Genomic DNA, 18,913 nt, shown 5'->3' with positions numbered 1-18,913 from the left:
TGCAAAATCTTTCTTTCTTATCTCAATCAGTTATTTTGATTGCATTGGGTATTATATGTTATTATTTAGTGGGGAGACCAAAATATTTCTAAATACCAAAATAACCCCTTTTTGTTCTAATCCAATAATATCTGCTAGATAAGATTTCAATCTAAAGTTAAAAGCAATGGGTATATATGAACAAACTAAACAAGTCACTACTCTTCTAAATTACTAGACTTACACAAATACATTGACTAGTTTTATCTTATCGCAAGTTATATTACCAATTGAGTTGGTTTGGTTTAGGTTGTGTTACTAATGGTTTGAGTTAGTATTAGATCTATGTAAGTGTAGATGTAGATGCAAGTCGAAGGCTTTTATTCAAAATAAATGGCATATCTTGGTTTGTATATAATCTTAGTGATATCAAAAGAAACTGGACATATGGCTGGATATGGCATAATTATAAGATAGATTTGATGGGTGTGCTGGTTCCCATTTTATTTAGTAGTTTTGAGTTAGTATTTGGGTTTGAGAAGTTGTGTTGTGAATATATCGATATTCATTTAGATAAAAATAATATGGTTTTTAGGACTATGTCTTATCGTATAGTAGTCGAAGTTGTGCTTATGGGTAGGGCCTGGCCTTTTAAAGCAAGGTATGGTCTTTGGATGGTAGTTAGGATCGTATCTATTGGAATATTGTTGTTGAATTATGTCTGTGGATCGACTGATATTAATAAAAGTGGCCAACAAGACAGTCCAGATGCGGAACAAGAGCTAATAGACGTAGCAAAGTCGACTGACTTTATTCATAATCTGATGTCATTGGGCTTTCGCTTTGACCTTACGTGGCCAGTCTTTCGGCTTACACCATACATTCCTAAGCAAACCCTAGGCCCAGTTTATGAAACAAATCCGAATGTAGTCCTAAGTCAGTCGAGCTCACCACCTAATATTCCTAATGTGGTGGCACACTACTTTGGTGGGAGCTCTGAGTATATCAGGTTTACCCTAGGCAGGTATCCAAATGTAGATGCAGCCAGAAAGGTTTTGAGTGAGATAAGAAAGATTGCTGTAATTCGGGTCAAACAGGCTTTTATTGATTGTATACAGGATAATCCGCTCTGTCATCAAGAGAATCTGCAGATTATGTCTCGAGTTGTCAATCTCTTTGACTGCGAGGTTTTAAAGATTAAGTCGCAGATTAGACAAAGTGATGATGAACGGACCAACCCGGCGCTTTGTAATCTCTTTCAAGAGGAAGCACAGAATACGTATGATCATGCTGATTATACAAGGGAGTGTCAGCTTGTTTGCTCGTCTCAGACACAAACTGGTCTTTGGGCGGTGTTGAATAGTGGATTTGTCTTATTACGTCCAATTAAAGCGGTTTGTTTGGTCGGTAGTGAATGCCAAAACTTGTTCTTGGTTGGTAAATTACCCTTATCTGATGGCTATAATATCACTGTCTGGACTTGGCATACTATATATAATATTAACTGCGAGTGTCTACCAAATCCGCCCCCTAAATGCAACAAAATCACTATTAAGGGCCGATCCAATCCCCAGAGTATACTTTCCGGGCTTGATGATGCTATTGCCAATCACCCAACGATAGTGCTGGAAATAGATTGGACCTGGTTTAAGCATCTGCGTAAGCACAAAAGGTTCCAAATTCGAGTTCATACTATTTTGGGCCCGGTTATTTCCTCGTGTTCGCTTCGGCCGGCATCTATAAAGCAGTCGGGTGGTGGCCCTAGGAAACCATGGATGTTTGGCACTAAGATAGTTTCCAAAATCGCTCACAGCATGGCATGTGGTCCTTTGTCTGTGTACAAGAAGATCTACACTCCCGGCGTCTATGCCATGCATGGCTTTTCAGTAAAAGAAGTAGAGATAAGCTACATGGAAGGCCGCGGGGATCTGCACCACACTCTAAAAACACTTCTGTCTCTCGGGGCATTACTAGAGGTGCCGCACCGTGTTGAAAACAAAGAGGTTACCTGTCTTGGCGAGTCACTTAGCATCCCCAACTGGAAACTTAAGGAGGCAGTAACTATTCAACTTACCCACGATATGTTAGACACTTTTCTAAACGAGTACAAATATACCCACTGTCAGCACTTCTGCCAGAACATACATTACACCAGCCTCACAATCAATGGGTCTATAGAACCAATCATCGGTTTGGGCCAAAAATGTATTGATCTTCTTATCTTATTTCGAAACCTTACTGTCGACAAACTTACTATTTCGAATATCCCTAGTCAAAACAAGATGCTCGTTAACTTTGACATAGGTGTTTTCAAAACCAAAGCTTCCAGAATGGATAAGTGGACTCTACGTGCAGATATCTTGGTGCTTGATAATGTCAACGAACGTGTTATCTACTGGATGTTGGGTCACTATAACTTTAATAACCCCATAGAAATACAGATTCAGAACCAAAACTTCCGCGATTTGACTATCATCCAAGTCCTTTTTCTTCCAAAGGCCCAGGATATCACTACACTTGTTTTCAATGACTTCTTTAGATTAGCTAATGACCTCGCCTCCATCTCAGACGGGACATTCGAGGACGTTCCCCCGTTGGAAGACCTAGAACAAGAAAAGCTACAAGCCCATCCCATCAAAACCTATAACTTACGCAAACTGTTTGTGCCGCTGAATAATATTGATTGTAATATGTATAGTGAAACCTTACGCAAGTTTAAGGAGCATGGCATTCAATTTCTAGCTATCGAATTCAAAGACTATATAGCCAACGATCCAGCTAACTTTAATCAACTCACAGTGAGAGATACATCCGAGATAACTATTTATAACGTAACTTTATCAGACTTAAGAGATGCTTTTATTACACAACATATTCACAACAGCAACCCATGTGGCCATTTCCTACTATCCCAAACCAAACACTGCCCCGTTAAGACGTTGATTTTACGCTTTACAGACAAACCACTCATAATTGAAAGCGACTTAATAACCATTGTCCGCTGGGCAGAATCCCAATTTAAGGCTTTAATCCGGCTAAGACTAGTCGATCTTAAGGTCTCTGAAAGGACACGAGCTCAAATTTCCTCACTCTACCATGCCTTCTATAGTACGACATTCCTCAAGTACATTCAAATAGAAGATAGCACTAGAAGTAATTGGATGCATCCATATGTTCAGCTTCTAATCAAACCGTCTTCCATCTATCGGCCACAGAAGACTTCGCACCACGCAAAACCAACAATAAGAAACGAACAACATCTAATCCCCTTCCACCCATGGTCAGTTCCGCCGGTAATTTCATAACGCTTTGCCACCCCATCTGCTGCCACCCACTTTACCATGAGTGTCTATTCCGTCCTATACTGCAAGGCAAGGGCCCATACCCATACTACCGATGGCAAGAGGTAAGCCGGAATCTCCTCCGACATTTAAGCATTCCCCTATTGTACTGTTGTCATACGACCACTACCACAATACCACCACAATACCAATACGATCAACTTAGTTGCTGGTAAGCCACTCACTACTTACTAACACTAATACTAATCCTAATACTAATCCTAACTTAATATGACGTCATCTTATTCCAACCCAACCTTATTTGCTTAATAAAAGACAGCACATATCTCAAGGAAGGATCTATAATGACAACCCTCACTTCCTCACCATTTAAGTCTAAGAGGGCAAAGTCTTAAGTTATATTAGACCCAAAGGCCAAAACACATGAAGTTAGCAGCCATTTATGATCAGGTCTAGGTTAATATAAGCACAAGTTTCAGTTTAGTGCATCTCAACTCAGCCCAATTAAGATCTAAAGATAGTCATAATAAAGTCTAGTTAAAGTCTAGTTAAAGCTTAGTGTCTAATACTAATCTAATACCAATCTAATACCAACACAATACTCAACTAATACATATTCTATTAAAGATATTCCTTGTAACGAGTAGTTTCATTTATTAGATAAATATGGTAGAGTTGAAATAAGATGACGTCATATTAAGTTAGGATTAATATTAGAATTGGGTAGTAGTCATATAACAGCATTACATAAAGAGACAACCTAAACCAGCTTTATTAAGTGCATCCTCAACCTAACTCAACACCAAACCCAAACCAAACTTAACTTAGTTGTTTTTGTATTCCGGCTTGAGTTCGTACATGTTCTTATGAGTCTTCTTGTTCATAACAGCAATTTCCGGCAGAATCTCTTGAATATAAGCCTGTGGCTGTCCCGATCGGTCGGCCAAGTCTTTTAGTGACCAGTAGGGATACTCTTCAAAAGCTCGGAACATAATATCCATAACTTCAGTCTTAGCCAGTCTTTCTCGCTTCTTATCCAAAAGCATCTTCTTCCTTCTACGAGCCATCAAGTCGTACTCTGAAGCACCATACTTCTCCATTCTAATTCCTTCTCTTAAACTATCAACTGCTTTAACTTCCCGTCGGACTTCTAATGCTTTAGCTCGTTCTTTCTTATACCTCAAGTACTCAGGAGTAATTTCCGGTCTAATAGTAGCTTCTTCAGCCACAATACCATCAATAGTAGCACTTTGTGATCTTTGTACGAAAGTAAACATACCCGGTTGTCTTACTCTTGTATCCATATGCCATTCTCTTGGCAATCCACTAGGCCCAATCCCTGCACAAACACGAAATACCACTCCATTCGCCGTCTCTTCAATTGCCCCAACTTCCGTACCCGATTCATATCTTTCTAAACATTCGGCCAAAACCCGTGGAACTTTTACAAGAGTTACTTTAGTATGTCTTCTCTCCCCCATAAATAAATAAAACACCTCCTATCTCTACTTCTACTTCTACTTCTACTTCCTATTCAGTTAGATTGAGTTTGAGTATTGAGTTGGGTTAGGTTAAGTTGGGTTGAGTTTGAGTTGGGTTACGTATTGAGTTAAGTTGGGTTAGGTTAAGTATTGGGTTAGATTGAGTTGAGTTAAGTATTGGGTTGAGTTAATATTAAGATATAAAGATATGATTACGTCATAATAAGATATAAAGATAAGATTAAGTTGAGTTAAGATTAAAATAAGTCATAATAAGATAAGATTACGTCATAATAAGTTAAGATAAGATTAAAACAAGTCATAATAAGATAAGATCAAAACAAGTCATAATATGATAATATTGAGATAAATAAACCAGATAATAAGAACTCTTTATTCTTACTGCACTTCGGCAAACAGGCCTAAGTACGGATTGATAGCAGCTACCTGACTGGGTTCAGCCTTAGTTCGACCTAATTTGATCTCTGGGCGCCGGTCAAAGAGGGCTTGTACCTCCTTACTCTTCAATAACTCCCGATAATCCGGACAACTCAACTTACTAGTCGGTAAATTATATCCACCCTTCGTCTTAGACCCTTCCTCAGCACTACCAAATAAGTCCCGTAATCTTTCAAAAGCCGATTCAGTCCACATAACCAACCGACCTAAATGACCACCAGGAGCTAACTTCTGTAAGTCCAAAGAATCAACTTGCATCAAATCAACCCCAGGAATATTCCTAAAAGCCCTAACTAACCCACAATCATTAAGATAAACCAATAAAAGACCCCTACGCATAACCCACCTTCTATTCCTAGCCTTACCTTGTCCCCTTCTTAAAGACTTACTCTCCTTAACTCTAGCTACCTCTTCAGTCAGTCCAAAGTTACCTAAGACTTGCACAGCCTCTTTAGTCTTCTTTAATGACTCTACTTCATTAGATACAACTAAAGGTACTTGTTTTAATGAAGAGATTAAATGGCCTCTACTCTCAACTAAGGCAGAAGAAGCAGTGGCAGCTACAGCCATAGCAGCTACATGTCTTCTTAAGGTTAAGTTAGTCTTACGATTCCATCTTCTACGCACATTAGTAGGACTGGCCATCCGACCTTTACGACAAAAGTTAGCAAAAGCTCCCTGTCCGGCTCTTTGAGTACCTCCACCAGAGACTCTAGGTACTCGGGCTAGTGCCCTTCCTGTTCCCCAGGAGTGAGCTGAGTGTCTCATACCGGCTAAAGGATCAACAGCATAAGGCTGTCTACTATTACGTCTTATTCGGTCTTGGACAATACTAACTAGTTCACTTCTAATTGCAGTGCTAAAAACGCCTGGTAATTCGGACTTTTTGTAAACTGTTTTACCGTCTACGTCATAATACTCTACTTGATTGTTTAACATCCCTGCTTGAAAAAAGAAAAAGAGCAAAAATAGTCTTAGATTGGGTTTAGTTTAGATTAGATTAGAGTGGGGTGGAGTTAAGTTTAGATTAGAGTGGGGTTGTGTTAAGTGGGGTTTGGATTGGATTAGTTTGGTTGGGGTGGTACTAAGTTAATAAAGATAGGGGTTGATTGATTGGGGTTAGTATTGGAGTAAAGTAGATTTAGATGTATATTTAGATGTATGGGTAGGTGTATGTGTAGGTGTATGGGTAGGTGTAACTATGATGTAATGTAACTATGACGTAATGTAATGTAACCATAATGTATAGATAACTATAATGTAACTATGACGTAATGTAATGTAACTATAATGTAAAGTAAGTGTAGATGTAACCATAATGTAAGTGTAACTATGATGTAAAGTAACTATGACGTAATATAATGTAATGTAAACTTAAGTCAAGGGCGATTTATTGCCTGGGTAGTGGTTGATTAGGAGGTGGAAGTGGTTTAGGAGGTGGAAAGGGAAGAAGTAGGGGGATGGGGGTTGCTGAGGGAATTACTGATATGGATGGTGGTGGTGGGAGTGAATTGAGTGCAGTAGGCGAGTAGGTCTTCTTGAGAAATAGTGCTGATTAGTTGGGAAAGATGGGTCTTGTAGTTGGGGTCGAAATTAATGACTGTCCAGAAATGGAATATTTCTTCGGTATACTGGGCGAGATTGAGTGGTTCTTCGGTGACTGAAGCAATGGCACTTGTTCGGTGCATTTGGTAGTTTTCTGGGGATAGGTTTTGGATGGCTTGGAGTGTTTCACTGATGAACCGGTCGATTCTTTCCTTGATTGTTGGGTAGGGTTTGGTGCTTTGGACCGTACAGAGGATATAGGGAGTTTGGAAAAGAGTATGACTCATCATACTAACAATGTATCCAAACTTATCTTGAGTTCGGACTTGGTCAAAGAAGGTTTCCGATCGGATTTGAGTTATGAGAATGGCTAGAGCTATATTCTTGAAGGCATCGGCTGAACTGCTGTTGACTTGATGGGCGACTGATACGACACGATTAAGTGGGTCTTCAATGGGAATGAAAACATCTGATTCGGGTGGAGTGGGCTGGAAAGTTTGAATACTTGGAGTGATGTAGGTGGTAATACTTTGGACTAGGCGGTGGAATTCAGGTTGGGAAATATTACCGGTAACTAGCATTTTAATAGATGCAGTGGAGATAGTAAAGATATCTTTGAGTTGTAGGGATTGGGCATGGTTAAGACATTCGGTTGGTGAGAAGACGGGATAACCTCGTGATTTAGCTAGGCCGGCAATAACGTGTTTATAGGGACATTGGCCAATTTGAGTTTGGAAGTAGGCAATAGCTGATTCTTTGGCTAGATTGAAGAGAGTAGGATTGGGCTGAGTATACTCGGCTAAGAACTTATGGACTAAGTCTTCTAATAAGCCGGGAATACCTGTAAAAACCATACGAATAAACCCTTTGTCCTCGGTAATACTAAGTTTACCCAGGGAGGCTTGGAGTTGAATACGGTACTTGGTAATGAAGATTTGCTTGGTAGCTTTAAGATGTCCGATGAAGGCCGTATAGGTTTTAGCTGAGACAAGATGGGCTTGCGTGTAGAAGGCCAGATAAACATGGGCCTCTTTAATACTGCTGTACTCTGGGTGTTGGATAAAATGGGCTGTGTACCCGTCCTCTTCAACAGATACAATAGTGACTTTCTCAGGCGCAGGTAGAGTTTGGATATTAACGGGTAAATGTCCCAATTGAACTGGCTGGACGGCTTGTCGGGCCGCTTCAATATCTACTGTTTCTGCTAGAGGTAATGACCATTCCAAGCGACTAAGCAGACTTTCTTGTAACTCGGCATCTACTGAGGGAATATCTTCAATAGAATAGTTGATGCCGTAGATTTGATCAACTATAATACTTTCAGCCTGGGAAATATCACTAGTCCGGTAGAGAAGTAGCCATTGCGACTGATCTTGAGCCAGTTGGATCGTCCGGTTGAAATCCTCTTCATCTAAACCTTCCCAAATAGCCGCGTGCTTAGCAAACTCTTCTGTCGGATAGTACTGCATGGCATAGGCGGCCTCTTCAGCATGAGTAATAGGGGCTTCTGATTCCTGGTGGTCAAACTCTAACTTAGCAATCCCAGCTAGCATATTGTAAATCTCAGTCGAATGATTGTTGGCAATCATTTCTAAGTACTGGGCTAGAAGGGTCATAATAGCTCTAATTTGTTCGGGCTGATCATGAGTTAAATCAACGCGAATGTTCAAAGACGTATTGATTGTATTGTAATTAATATCAGTACCTACATTAGTGGCTAAACCACTCAGTAATAAGACAGCGGCAAAACTACTAGTCCCTGTTCCTTCAATAAGCATAGCTAAATACTCAATGGTTTTCTTACGGTACTTCGTAATGGACTCGGGTAAGACAATCATCATAGAGAGTGTACTTTGATCAGAGTTCATTTTAATCGCCGGTCGGTACTTCACTACCTTACCTAGTACTTCCGACCGCCAGGGAAGGTAAGGTATACCTTCAGTAGCTCCGGAAATAGGCGGAAGGAATAAAGCAGGATAATCTGGATCAACTGGAGCAGCAGTAATATCAGTAAAGTTAGTCCGGGCATACATCTCTAATTCCTCTAGAGTTTCACGACCATGCACAACTAAACACATTCGTTCAGGATGGTAGGCCGCTCGCCAGAAAGCAAACAAGTCCGCCTGAGTAGCCCCTGAAAGTGTTCCTAAATTCCCAGTTTGAAACTTAGCTAGAGGTGTATCCGGTACAGATAGAAGTGTACGCAGATGACCACGACGCCAAGATTCTGAAAGAATATTATTGGAATGTTCATTATCAACCGCATGCACTTCTCGTTCCAAGGCACTAGCTAAGATCAAAGGACATCTAAAGAATCCACTAAAGATATGAATAGCCTCTTTAAGATAGCCAGCATCAATATCAAAATAGTAATTAGTGACTTCACTATCTGTATAAGCATTAGAACTGCCATTATGACTGTGAATATAGTCCATATAGTAGTTCTCGTGTGGATGAGTCTCAGTACCCATAAACAACATATGTTCCAAGAAATGAGCTAATCCTGGTAGAGATTCTGGATTAGAAAATCCTCCTGCTTTTACACTTAATGAAACCGCAGCCTTATCGGCATTTTCAGATCGAGATAACAAAACTCTAATACCATTATCTAATTTTAGCACTTGATAAGCATATTTGTCAGCACCACCTGCTAGAGATAATAACATGCCCCGGCCAAATTTTAAATATTAAATGGGATCGGTATTCAGTGGTTTAACTAAAGAAGATATCGGTAGTATTAGAGAGGCGGGTTGTCGGTTTTCAGATACTGAGATTAAGAAGCTGTATAGTCGGTTTAGGGACTTAGATAAGGATGAAATTGGTCGTATTTACTTAGAACAGCTTTTATGTATTCCAGAGATAAGCATTAATCCATTGGGAGAGCGAGTAATTAGGAAGATATGTTCGGTAGAAGGAACTTTGGATTTTCGGGGGTTTTTACGGGTATTAGGGATCTTTAGTAATCGGAGTAGTAATCAGGAGAAGAGTGTGTTTTTGGCTGAGATTATTTCAGCTGGGGCGATTGAAAGGAAAGATTTAGAGGAGATAGCTAATGATCTTTATGGAGGTATTTATGAACAGGAGAAGATTGTTGCGGCAGTTGATTTGGTCTTTAAGAAGTACCAGAAGAAGCCGCAGGAGTCGATTAGTCCCAGTGAAATGAAAAGTCTTGATTGCAGTTGCCTAAGTATTATCATGTGATAAATCATGTGATAAGGTGGATTGAGTTGAGTTGAGTTTAGTTATTGATCAAGCTAACTTAACTTGAAGCTTTTGCGAATAAATAGATACTTGTGTTAGATTAAGTTAAGTTAAGTTAAGTTGGGGTGTAGTATTCAGAGTATTCACTACTATTCTTTGCTTGTATTGAGTTAGTAGTGAGTTAGTTGTATTGTAGTATGTTTCACGAGGGATAAGCACAAGTTAGTGCATCTTTATTATTCATCAGCAATTCCATTGAGTTAGTATTGAGTTAGAGATTTGTAGAGTACAACTCCAGACTATAAATCCAGAAAGGAATTAGTTTAAGAAGATACTAACCCAATTGGGTGTTGTATACGTCATAGCCAACACTGATACTTTATTCAATAAATTCTACGAGTCTCCAGTTAGTATTAGTGTTGTGTTAGGTTGTGTTAGGTTGCAGTGCCTAATACCAACCCAACTCAACTTAACTCAACCCAAACCAAACCAACCAAACCCACCATATCTTAACTAATACATACTCTATTGAAGCTAGTCCTTGTAACGAGTAGCGCCTTTTTATTAAGTAACTATGGTAAAGTTGAAATAAGATGATGACGTATTGGGTTAATGGTATTATGAAGTAATGAAGTAATGAAGTAAGATAGTAAGATAGTAGTGCTGTATTAGTACTAGTGCGACTGGCAACTAGTAAGTACTGCAGATAAGAACGAAACAAGTATGGTTTGTGTCTAAATAAGTCCATTTATTTTATCTTATTAGTCTGTGTTTAGATCTACTGCTCTTATGCGCAACTTTTCTTACTCTCAATGGTATCAGAGTTTTGATTAATAATGTTTTTGATCTGATCAATTATATCTAATATGGCCCTATCTTCAGCATTCAATGGATCGTACTCAGCAATAGGTAAATGGCAAGATTTAGGCACACACTTCTCAACTTCATCATCCACTAAAAAGATACGTTCAATTGGGACTTGGTGCTTATCAGATATAATTTGCATATCTTTGTATCGCTTGTACGGATGGCCTGGAATTGGTTTAGCCGTAGAAAAGTAAAGATGTTCTATTGCCTGGTCTAATCCTTGACCTATTAATCCGTTTACTAAATGCACAGCATTATGTTCCATTGCTGTCGTCCAAAGAACGTACTTGATCTGCTGGCTGTGCAAGAAAGATACTAATTCCGATAGATAAGGCCGAAAATAAATAAGATCTGAACATGAAGGCAAAATGAAATCTGGGGCTTTGTTTGTTAAAAACCGATGCTTTTGTTTTTTAACCCTACTTAGTAAAGTACCGTTAATATCGAAAACAAACAACTGAGATGGTGACGTAGTCATGGCTATTAGCAAAAAATTTGCCTAATATGGCAATATGGACTATTTGGCTTGGTTGGCCAAAACGCCGGCTGTTAATGATATGATGGGAATTGAAGAATACATTCGCAAAGAGAAGGAAGAGTCCGTACGGGTTATGAAAAAGCGATTGAGAAAGGGTAAAGAAACGGGTAAACAACGGGCTGAAGAGATCTTAGGAGAAGCCAACAAATTGTATGTTCAAGGCCAACTAAACTTATCTATTGATAAGATTAAAGAAGCACTTAGTTATCACAGTACGTCTGATAGTGCCTATTATTTACTAGGAGTGATTTATGAGGAAATGGATGCTGAAGATAAGGCTTTTAATGCCTTTTTGATTGCTGCTAGTATTAAGAAGAGTGATTTACTACTCTGGGAGAAGTTGTACCAGCAAAAGAAAGCAGTTGAAGATAAAGAATTTCAAGTGTACATTTTGAAGCGGATTAGAAAGATAAAACCGAGTTTATCTGTTTTAGAAGAGATGTTGCAAGTTTATCAATCTTTGGGCCAGAAAGAGAAAGTTTTTGAAATTCGGGCCGATCTTTTGCCTTACTTAGGATTTGCCACTGACTTAGTAGTAGATTTACTAGTGAATGCTCGATCATTGAAGAACAAAAGCCGGATTATTGAACGAATAAGTCGTGAACTAAGTAAGGAGAAGAAGATTCTTTTGGCTCCGGATGAGTTCTTGATTGGGTTTATTGATTTGTTGTTTGTAGAGGAGAAGTATAAAGAACTATCTACTATTCAGGATTCTTTGGTTTATTTACAACGAGTCCCGGAATGTTGGCGAAGTCGGGTGATTTTGTTCTTTGCCGGTTTGATTGCCGAAATGACTAGTAAGTGCTTTGTTTGTCGTAGTAGTGGACATTGGTGTACGTGTAAGGATAATTTGATTATTGATGAGGCTAATCATACTTTACTGGTTAATGGCAAAGAGTCTATTATGATTAATGCTGTGCCGGACATTGAATTACTAGCCGATCCTTTGCACTTGGTTCTAACTGGACATTTTATGGACGTACTCTTGCGATTGAAGAAATATGCTTTGGTCTTACGGTTGTTACAACTAGTGGATGCTAAGGCTGATGAAGTCTTTCCCTTAGAACTTCCAGATGAACCTGAGACTTTACAAGTGCATAAACCGATTGTAACTGAACGTTTACGTATTAAGCAACGACTAGCTGTGATTTATGAACGAGTTAAGGAGTATGACAAGTGTATTTTACAGTATAAGAACATTCTACAGTATAAAGAAGTCTTAGAAGGTGTAGCTCAAAACATCTTTGAAGAGACGAAAATGAAGATATCTCAGATCTATGAAAAAGCCGGTAATATTGATTTGGCGTTAGAGTATGCTTTACAGATAAAAGCTAGTGAGTATCAGTTTGAAGAGACGATTCAACGCGGCTCACTTTTCTTTCATAGTGCAGCTGATTGTACTCGAGCTCGTTCTTTGCTTTATAAGGTCCAACATATTTGTCGTTCGGAAATGATGCAGCCGGAAAAGGCCGATCGAGCTTACTTTCTAGCCTCTTCTCGTGAGTTAATTCATCTCTTTCTTAAGAACAACTTTATCTGTTTCTATCTTAAGAAGAAGAAGAAGAAAAAGCGTAATTCAGCTGATAAGGAGATTTTACCGGGTGGTCAACTCTTAGCAACTAAAGAGTTTGAATCGGATTATGCTCTACTCCAGGAAATTAACGGTTTAGGCCAGGTTTGTTATGATAAAGAAGAAGCTAAAGATCTTAGTAAATCACAAAAGATCTATTTTGATATCCTTGCTTCTCTTTTAGGTGGTCTTTCTTTGGAAGAATGGATTGAGTTGCTTAAAAAGTACGTTATCTCTCTTTATTATGAAAAGTCACCAGTTGTTTCACTATTACTGCTTAAAAAAGCCCTTTCTTCTTCGGTCTTACGGACATCTTTAGCTGGTTATGCTGACTTGTTATGGCTGATGATTAAAATTGCTATTCAGTCACAGGATATTGCTTCTTTAGGGTATGCTATTAATCAGCTGACTGTTTTCTATTCACGTCGATCGTCTATTGATTTTTCGTCCTTTTGTTATCTGGGGTACTTCTTATTGACTCAGATTCCTCTCTACTTTAAGAGTAAGCACTTCTTTATGGTTCAAAAGAACTTCCAACGAGCACTACGTCGTCGCCTTCTACGACCAGGCTGTAACAAACCTTATACTCTTACTTTACTTGGTCTGTCCTATACTCCAAGTTTTATCTATACTGATACTATGGAAAGACTTGAAAAGCTTATGCATACTTCACGTCTTCCAGAAATAGATACGTCTCTTCTTGGTATTACTAGAGCCATTACTTTTGCTTCTCTTTTCCTTACTCATGCTTCTAGTCGTAAAGTCATTGATCGCAACCGTTATATCAAAAAAGGCATTCATTTACTTAAATCCCATCTTGATTATCTTCTTACCCATTATCCACCTACTACGCCAATTCAGTCACCACAAATCACTATTCTTCCCCATTCTAATTCTACTCCTTCTATTCTCTACCAGTTCCAGCAAACTTCAACTCCTAATTTCCTTTACACGGAAAGTGATACCACCGAAAAACTAGCCCTTCTCTACTACAACTTAGGCCGAGCCTACCATCAGTACAAACTCCTAGGTCTAGCCGAAAAGTACTACCTACAAGCCATCGCACATTCCACCAGTATGGAAACTCACCAACTCGCCACCATCAATCTCTCACTACTGAACCGCCAAGTCAGTATTATCCCACCTACCCAGATCTAATCCCAATCCAATAAATAGTTCACATATAACAGTTTCATTGGGTTAGTTTAGTATTGAGTTAAGTTTAGTTTGGTATTGAGTTGGGTTTAGGTTGAGTTTAGTTTAGTTTAGTTGATTTACTAACCTAATCCTAACACAATATCAACTTAGTACCTCATCTTATCATCTAACTCAATCTAAACTTGACTCAATCTTAACTTAATGCAATGCTTTATTTGTCTTGGCAATAATCTAACTGCACTCCAACTCAAACTCAAATTAGTCGGATACTAAACACCTTCTAAATTACCATAAAAGGAAATAATACGTCATACTTATTTTAATTCAACTCAAACTAACTCAAACTAAACTAACTCAAACTAACTCAATTCTTATGCTTGTTTTTCTTCTTAAGTGCCATTCTTGCTCTTCTACTCTCAGCTAACTCTCTTTCACTCTCAGCAACTCTTTCTTTGATTTGAGCTCGCATCTCTTTCCGTTTATTCAGTAGCTCTGCTTTCTTCTCCCATGTATCGGCTAAACGTGATTTCTTAATCATTTCTCTTCTTTTCCGATCTTCAACTGAATCTTCTGTTTTTGTCTTCTTTATCTCTCTTCGCCATGAACAGTTACGTTGTTTAGCCATGAATATTAGCTAGAGATATAAGAATTTTAATTTTATACCCCTTGTTGCCCGTGTTACTCTTTGGTTATCTAATTAGAGTGTTAATGGCAACGTACATTATGTGTGAGTGTTTGATTTTTATCTAATAAACACTCACCAACATTAGATATTAAGTTCTTGTTGTTAAATTGAAGGTATCTTTTAAATTTTATTATGGATCAGCTGGAAACAATGTTAATTGAAGCTTTAGATAGTTTAGATGAGAAAATAGAAAGAATTGGAACTGTTTCTTTAATTATGGATCATATTATTGAAATTGGGAAACTTTCAGAAAGATCTGTTAATATCTATGAATTAGAAGAGTACTATATTGAACAGATCAATCGGTGGATGGAAAAGTATGAGATTAGAGTTAAAGAGGCGGAAGAGAAAGAAGTTCGGGCTTTAGAGAGGGAGAAGCAGTATTTGAGTTCTTTAAAGAAGATTCGTGAGTTGGAGAAGACTAGTGGAGATACTCAGACGAAGTATGAATACTTGAAAAGGGTTTGTCAGCCTAAAATGAGTTAAGTATTGAGTTGAGTTGGATTGAGTTTAGTTTAGTATTGAGTTGAGTTGGATTGAGTTGAGTTGAGTTGGATTGAGTTTGGTTTAGGTGGTGATAGTAAGTTTAGTTCAGGTGAGTTTAAGTGGTGAGGAAGATCTCTATAAACTCTACTGGGTTGTATTACGTCAAAGTTGTCTAGTGTAAAATTAGTCTAACTTGGAGTGGTTTGGTAGTGATTATGTGTAATAAAGCTGTTTTGGCTCATCTTTATGTTATTGAGTTTGGGTTGTGTTAGTGTTGATTAGATTAGATTAGATTATGTGGATGAGATGGGAGGGCTTTCGGCCGAGGTCGAGTGAGAGTTTGTGGATGTTTTTGTAGGCGATGTGGAAATAGACTTGGCCGTCGTTCCAGGCTTGGTCGTTGAGCCAGCTGGTGATGGCGGTGGGGTTGTTGGCATACCCTTCGGTAAAGATAAAGTTAGATGGGGGATAGCTGATTAGTTGGTATAGGGCTTTACATTCGGATGATCGGTCGCAAGTTGGACATTTTTGGTGTTTACTGGCTAAGATTGTAATTGCACAGGCGAGACATGTTGTGTGGCCGCATTTGAAATAGAAAGATGTGGTGGTGGTTAGTATTGGGTTGGGTTGGAAGAATCTCTTGGATGGTGGTCTGTCTCCTTGGCTGCTGCCTGATCTATTGAGGTAGACAAGACAGACTGAACAGGATTGCTTGGCGTCGAGACGTTTGATGTTGGCTTTGATCATTTGGATAGGTTCCTTGGGGAGAAGATGTTTGGGAATGAGATCATCTAGTGGGGTTTGCTGGGTAATAAGTTGGAAGAGTTTGTTGGATGGTATGACGATGAACTCGGCGGTGGAGTTGGGATGGTGGACGAGTAAATTATCTTGGTACGATTGGGCTAGTATGGTGATTTGTTTGGTCTCCTCTGGGATTGAAATACTTGAAGTACTGAAACCAATTGTTGTGTTGCGGATTTGGATAGTGTGGAGCTTATTTAGAAACACAACCCAATAATTGCGAGTGACTAGGTCTCTTCTGACACTTTCGCTGACAAATAGATTGTCTAGTTGTATCGTGATGACCTCTTTAAATCGGTAAGATATCCAGCGGAGAATGGCTATTAGGCTTGCTTCTGTTAATATTTCTTCGTCTTCGAAGTTGATGAGTAAGTGCTTGACGAGTTTCCTTGGGATTACTAGCCGGGGAGGTTGAGTTGGATTAAAGCTGGTTGGGTTTTTGGCTTGGTAGTTAGAAAGGTCCGATCTTATGGCTGTTAAACTACTGCACCATAGGCCCAATTCTTGTTGACATGTCTGGCTGTATTGCTTGTTGCTTGATATTAGGTTGAGGTACTCTTTAAAGGAAATAGATCTGATCTGAATGCCAAATCTCCAGAACTCGGATAAAACGTTCTTGTAGGCGCTATGATTAATGTTGGTTGGTTCCAGAACTAACCTGTGTAGACCACAATCTTTGGGCGTTAGATTTGCTTGCTTGATTGCTTCAACGTATCGGAATAGTAAGAAGCCTTCGACCGATTCTTGGTTTTTATAATGCGCAACCTCGTTTAGACTAAGGAAATCGTTGACCATGAGACTTTTGATTTGGCCGCTTGTGGGAAGAGAGAGAGTTTGAGCAATACCAAGATCGTTGAAGTTTTGGTTTAGGATACGCATGTCTACTAGGTGAACTAAATTATAGCGGGCTAGCATTCTGTATATAATAGACACATCGACATTGTCTAGGATTAGCATGTGTATGTTGAGATTCTTTGTGCGTTTCTTCTTGAGCTTTCTTAGTAGAACATCTATAGTAAAGATAGTCTTGGAGTCCTTTTGCATGCGGAGATCCGAGATCTTAAGCATTCGGGCTTTAATGCTCTGGAATAGATCTAGAAAATGGATGCAGCGGTTGTAGAGAAGTCGCCATGGTCCGTGGCCCCCTTTGATATGGATTTCGTTGTAGTGTATATTTTGGCAGAAGAACGTATGGCCTTGGGTTCGGTAGTTTGTGAGCTCAGGTGGTATTTTAGGATTGTTTAGTTGAATGCTTACTGCCTCTTGAAGTTGCCATTTGGGATTGCTTAACTTCATGCCAGTGCACTTAACGCTGAAATTGGAAACGTCTTTTGGAATTTCTGATATCGCATCAATCTTGTTAAGCATAGATAGGGTCGAATGCATATCATGCCGATCAATATCATAATAAATATGGATCTCGTCAACTGAAATACCATGACTATTAAAGGCGTCTTGGGTATAGATCATTTTGTAGTATTCTTGGGCGTTGCATGGTAGTGATTTGGCTATTCTAATAGGGATTTGTCTCGCAAAGACCCGCGGTTTCAAAGGTAGATGGGTGTTGCCAACCATAATGTTTTTGGTGATGGTTTCCGGATCAATATTAAGACCTACAATGCTATAAACATGGATTAGCGAATTATTGGATTGGATCAGTGATTGAAGGATTTTCCATGGGATACATAGACTTATCTTTTCGTAGTTAGCAATAGCATTTTCCATCCCGGTTAGGCTTAACTTGGCGCTGTCTGCGCCTATAATGGTAATATTGCTGCATTGGGGCGGCTTTGAGAGGAGGGTTTTCATGTCAATGCTAACATCATCAGTTTCGATTTTAAAGATGAGCCTATATTCATTTATCAGAGGCAGCAGATTAAGAAGATGGGCATTTGGAAATTCGCGGCAGCACAGAGAAGCTTGTCTGAGAGGCCGCAGCAGGGCAACGCCACTATCTACCAAATTCGCAATACTATTATTCATTATAGCTGAGAAGTTAATGCAGCATGGCAGTTCGTAATTAGCATAAACAAATGTATTATGTGCTTCTTCCCAGCAGGCATCCAGGTCTATCTGGCTGAATAGGCTCGAATTTATTATGTTGTCACCTATGCTGATTTCTAGCGTATTACACTCTACCATATTGACAACTCGAGATAGAATTTCTAGTTTCTTTTGATGTTGGGACATATCTTCTGGTTTATAGACAACAGCAATCGCCGATGCCCTAATAAACGCAATCTGTCTTAGGCTATTTAAAATGGTTTGACACTCTTCTTCGGTTGAATTGTTAGGCATTTCAAACCTAAGTATACCGTGCACAGAATCGACTATATAGATGGGAACATTTGATAAAACGGAAGATGGATCTGGCGCTGGTATTATCTCGGCATCGGCGGACAACTTCTGTGAGTTACTAGTTTTATAAGGTATAACCCGCGCGACGGAGTTATTAAAGCTAAATCCAAATGATTTCAGAAGAGCAATCATCTTATCTGATTCTTCGCAAGTTGACTTATAAGACTCAGAGTCTGCACTTGAATAAGTCCACCCAGTACCCGCACTATCCCCACTCAAATCATCTATTTCACTCGAATCACTAGCCCGGCTCTGTCTCACTAACAATAAGCATAAACCGACCAAAATCCAATACTTCAATACTTTGAAGCACTTAGCCTTGGATGTAACAACACCAGATATAAAACAAGCCAATGTAAAAAGTTGAATACTTAGAGCAGCTGTAATAACACCAATGTATGTCAATATACATCTTGAATTCGTCTGAACGTAAGCACCAGGCACACTATTCATGTACATAGATAAGGCTATCATATCTCTTTG

The 18,913-nt window shown here is 39.1% G+C and overlaps 10 protein-coding genes across 10 annotated transcripts; 4 read left to right on the top strand and 6 right to left on the bottom strand.

Moving 5' to 3' along the window:
* Positions 1–578: 578 nt before the first annotated feature.
* On the top strand, positions 579–3,284 carry NEHOM01_0272 (uncharacterized protein; the record flags this gene model as incomplete). Its single annotated transcript, XM_051489150.1, has 1 exon — positions 579–3,284. The coding sequence occupies one exon, from the start codon at positions 579–581 to the stop codon at positions 3,282–3,284; it is 2,706 nt and encodes a 901-aa protein (XP_051345110.1).
* Positions 3,285–4,105: 821 nt separating this feature from the next.
* NEHOM01_0271 (transcription initiation factor TFIIF subunit beta) lies at positions 4,106–4,762 on the bottom strand (the record flags this gene model as incomplete). The annotated part of the gene is made up of 1 exon (XM_051489149.1): positions 4,106–4,762. One exon carries the CDS (start codon positions 4,760–4,762, stop codon positions 4,106–4,108), a length of 657 nt encoding a protein of 218 aa, XP_051345109.1.
* Positions 4,763–5,161: 399 nt separating this feature from the next.
* On the bottom strand, positions 5,162–6,160 carry NEHOM01_0270 (large subunit ribosomal protein L4e; the record flags this gene model as incomplete). Its single annotated transcript, XM_051489148.1, has 1 exon — positions 5,162–6,160. The coding sequence occupies one exon, from the start codon at positions 6,158–6,160 to the stop codon at positions 5,162–5,164; it is 999 nt and encodes a 332-aa protein (XP_051345108.1).
* A 491-nt stretch (positions 6,161–6,651) lies between these two features.
* On the bottom strand, positions 6,652–9,432 carry NEHOM01_0269 (insulysin; the record flags this gene model as incomplete). The annotated part of the gene is made up of 1 exon (XM_051489147.1): positions 6,652–9,432. The coding sequence occupies one exon, from the start codon at positions 9,430–9,432 to the stop codon at positions 6,652–6,654; it is 2,781 nt and encodes a 926-aa protein (XP_051345107.1).
* Positions 9,433–9,457: 25 nt separating this feature from the next.
* On the top strand, positions 9,458–9,967 carry NEHOM01_0268 (serine/threonine-protein phosphatase 2B regulatory subunit; the record flags this gene model as incomplete). Its single annotated transcript, XM_051489146.1, has 1 exon — positions 9,458–9,967. The coding sequence occupies one exon, from the start codon at positions 9,458–9,460 to the stop codon at positions 9,965–9,967; it is 510 nt and encodes a 169-aa protein (XP_051345106.1).
* Positions 9,968–10,754: 787 nt separating this feature from the next.
* NEHOM01_0267 (uncharacterized protein) lies at positions 10,755–11,312 on the bottom strand (the record flags this gene model as incomplete). The annotated part of the gene is made up of 1 exon (XM_051489145.1): positions 10,755–11,312. One exon carries the CDS (start codon positions 11,310–11,312, stop codon positions 10,755–10,757), a length of 558 nt encoding a protein of 185 aa, XP_051345105.1.
* A 34-nt stretch (positions 11,313–11,346) lies between these two features.
* Positions 11,347–14,100, top strand: NEHOM01_0266 (uncharacterized protein; the record flags this gene model as incomplete). The annotated part of the gene is made up of 1 exon (XM_051489144.1): positions 11,347–14,100. One exon carries the CDS (start codon positions 11,347–11,349, stop codon positions 14,098–14,100), a length of 2,754 nt encoding a protein of 917 aa, XP_051345104.1.
* Positions 14,101–14,464: 364 nt separating this feature from the next.
* Positions 14,465–14,725, bottom strand: NEHOM01_0183 (uncharacterized protein; the record flags this gene model as incomplete). Its single annotated transcript, XM_051489061.1, has 1 exon — positions 14,465–14,725. One exon carries the CDS (start codon positions 14,723–14,725, stop codon positions 14,465–14,467), a length of 261 nt encoding a protein of 86 aa, XP_051345021.1.
* A 192-nt stretch (positions 14,726–14,917) lies between these two features.
* NEHOM01_0265 (uncharacterized protein) lies at positions 14,918–15,271 on the top strand (the record flags this gene model as incomplete). Its single annotated transcript, XM_051489143.1, has 1 exon — positions 14,918–15,271. The coding sequence occupies one exon, from the start codon at positions 14,918–14,920 to the stop codon at positions 15,269–15,271; it is 354 nt and encodes a 117-aa protein (XP_051345103.1).
* A 288-nt stretch (positions 15,272–15,559) lies between these two features.
* NEHOM01_0264 (uncharacterized protein) lies at positions 15,560–18,904 on the bottom strand (the record flags this gene model as incomplete). The annotated part of the gene is made up of 1 exon (XM_051489142.1): positions 15,560–18,904. The coding sequence occupies one exon, from the start codon at positions 18,902–18,904 to the stop codon at positions 15,560–15,562; it is 3,345 nt and encodes a 1,114-aa protein (XP_051345102.1).
* Between the last annotated feature and the right edge of the window lie 9 nt (positions 18,905–18,913).

Source organism: Nematocida homosporus (assembly GCF_024244095.1).
Source record: "Nematocida homosporus strain JUm1504 chromosome Unknown 4444, whole genome shotgun sequence".
NCBI lineage: Eukaryota > Fungi > Microsporidia > Nematocida > Nematocida homosporus.
Note: the sequence above shows the minus strand (reverse complement) of the source record. Positions and strands in the feature narration are given on the sequence as shown.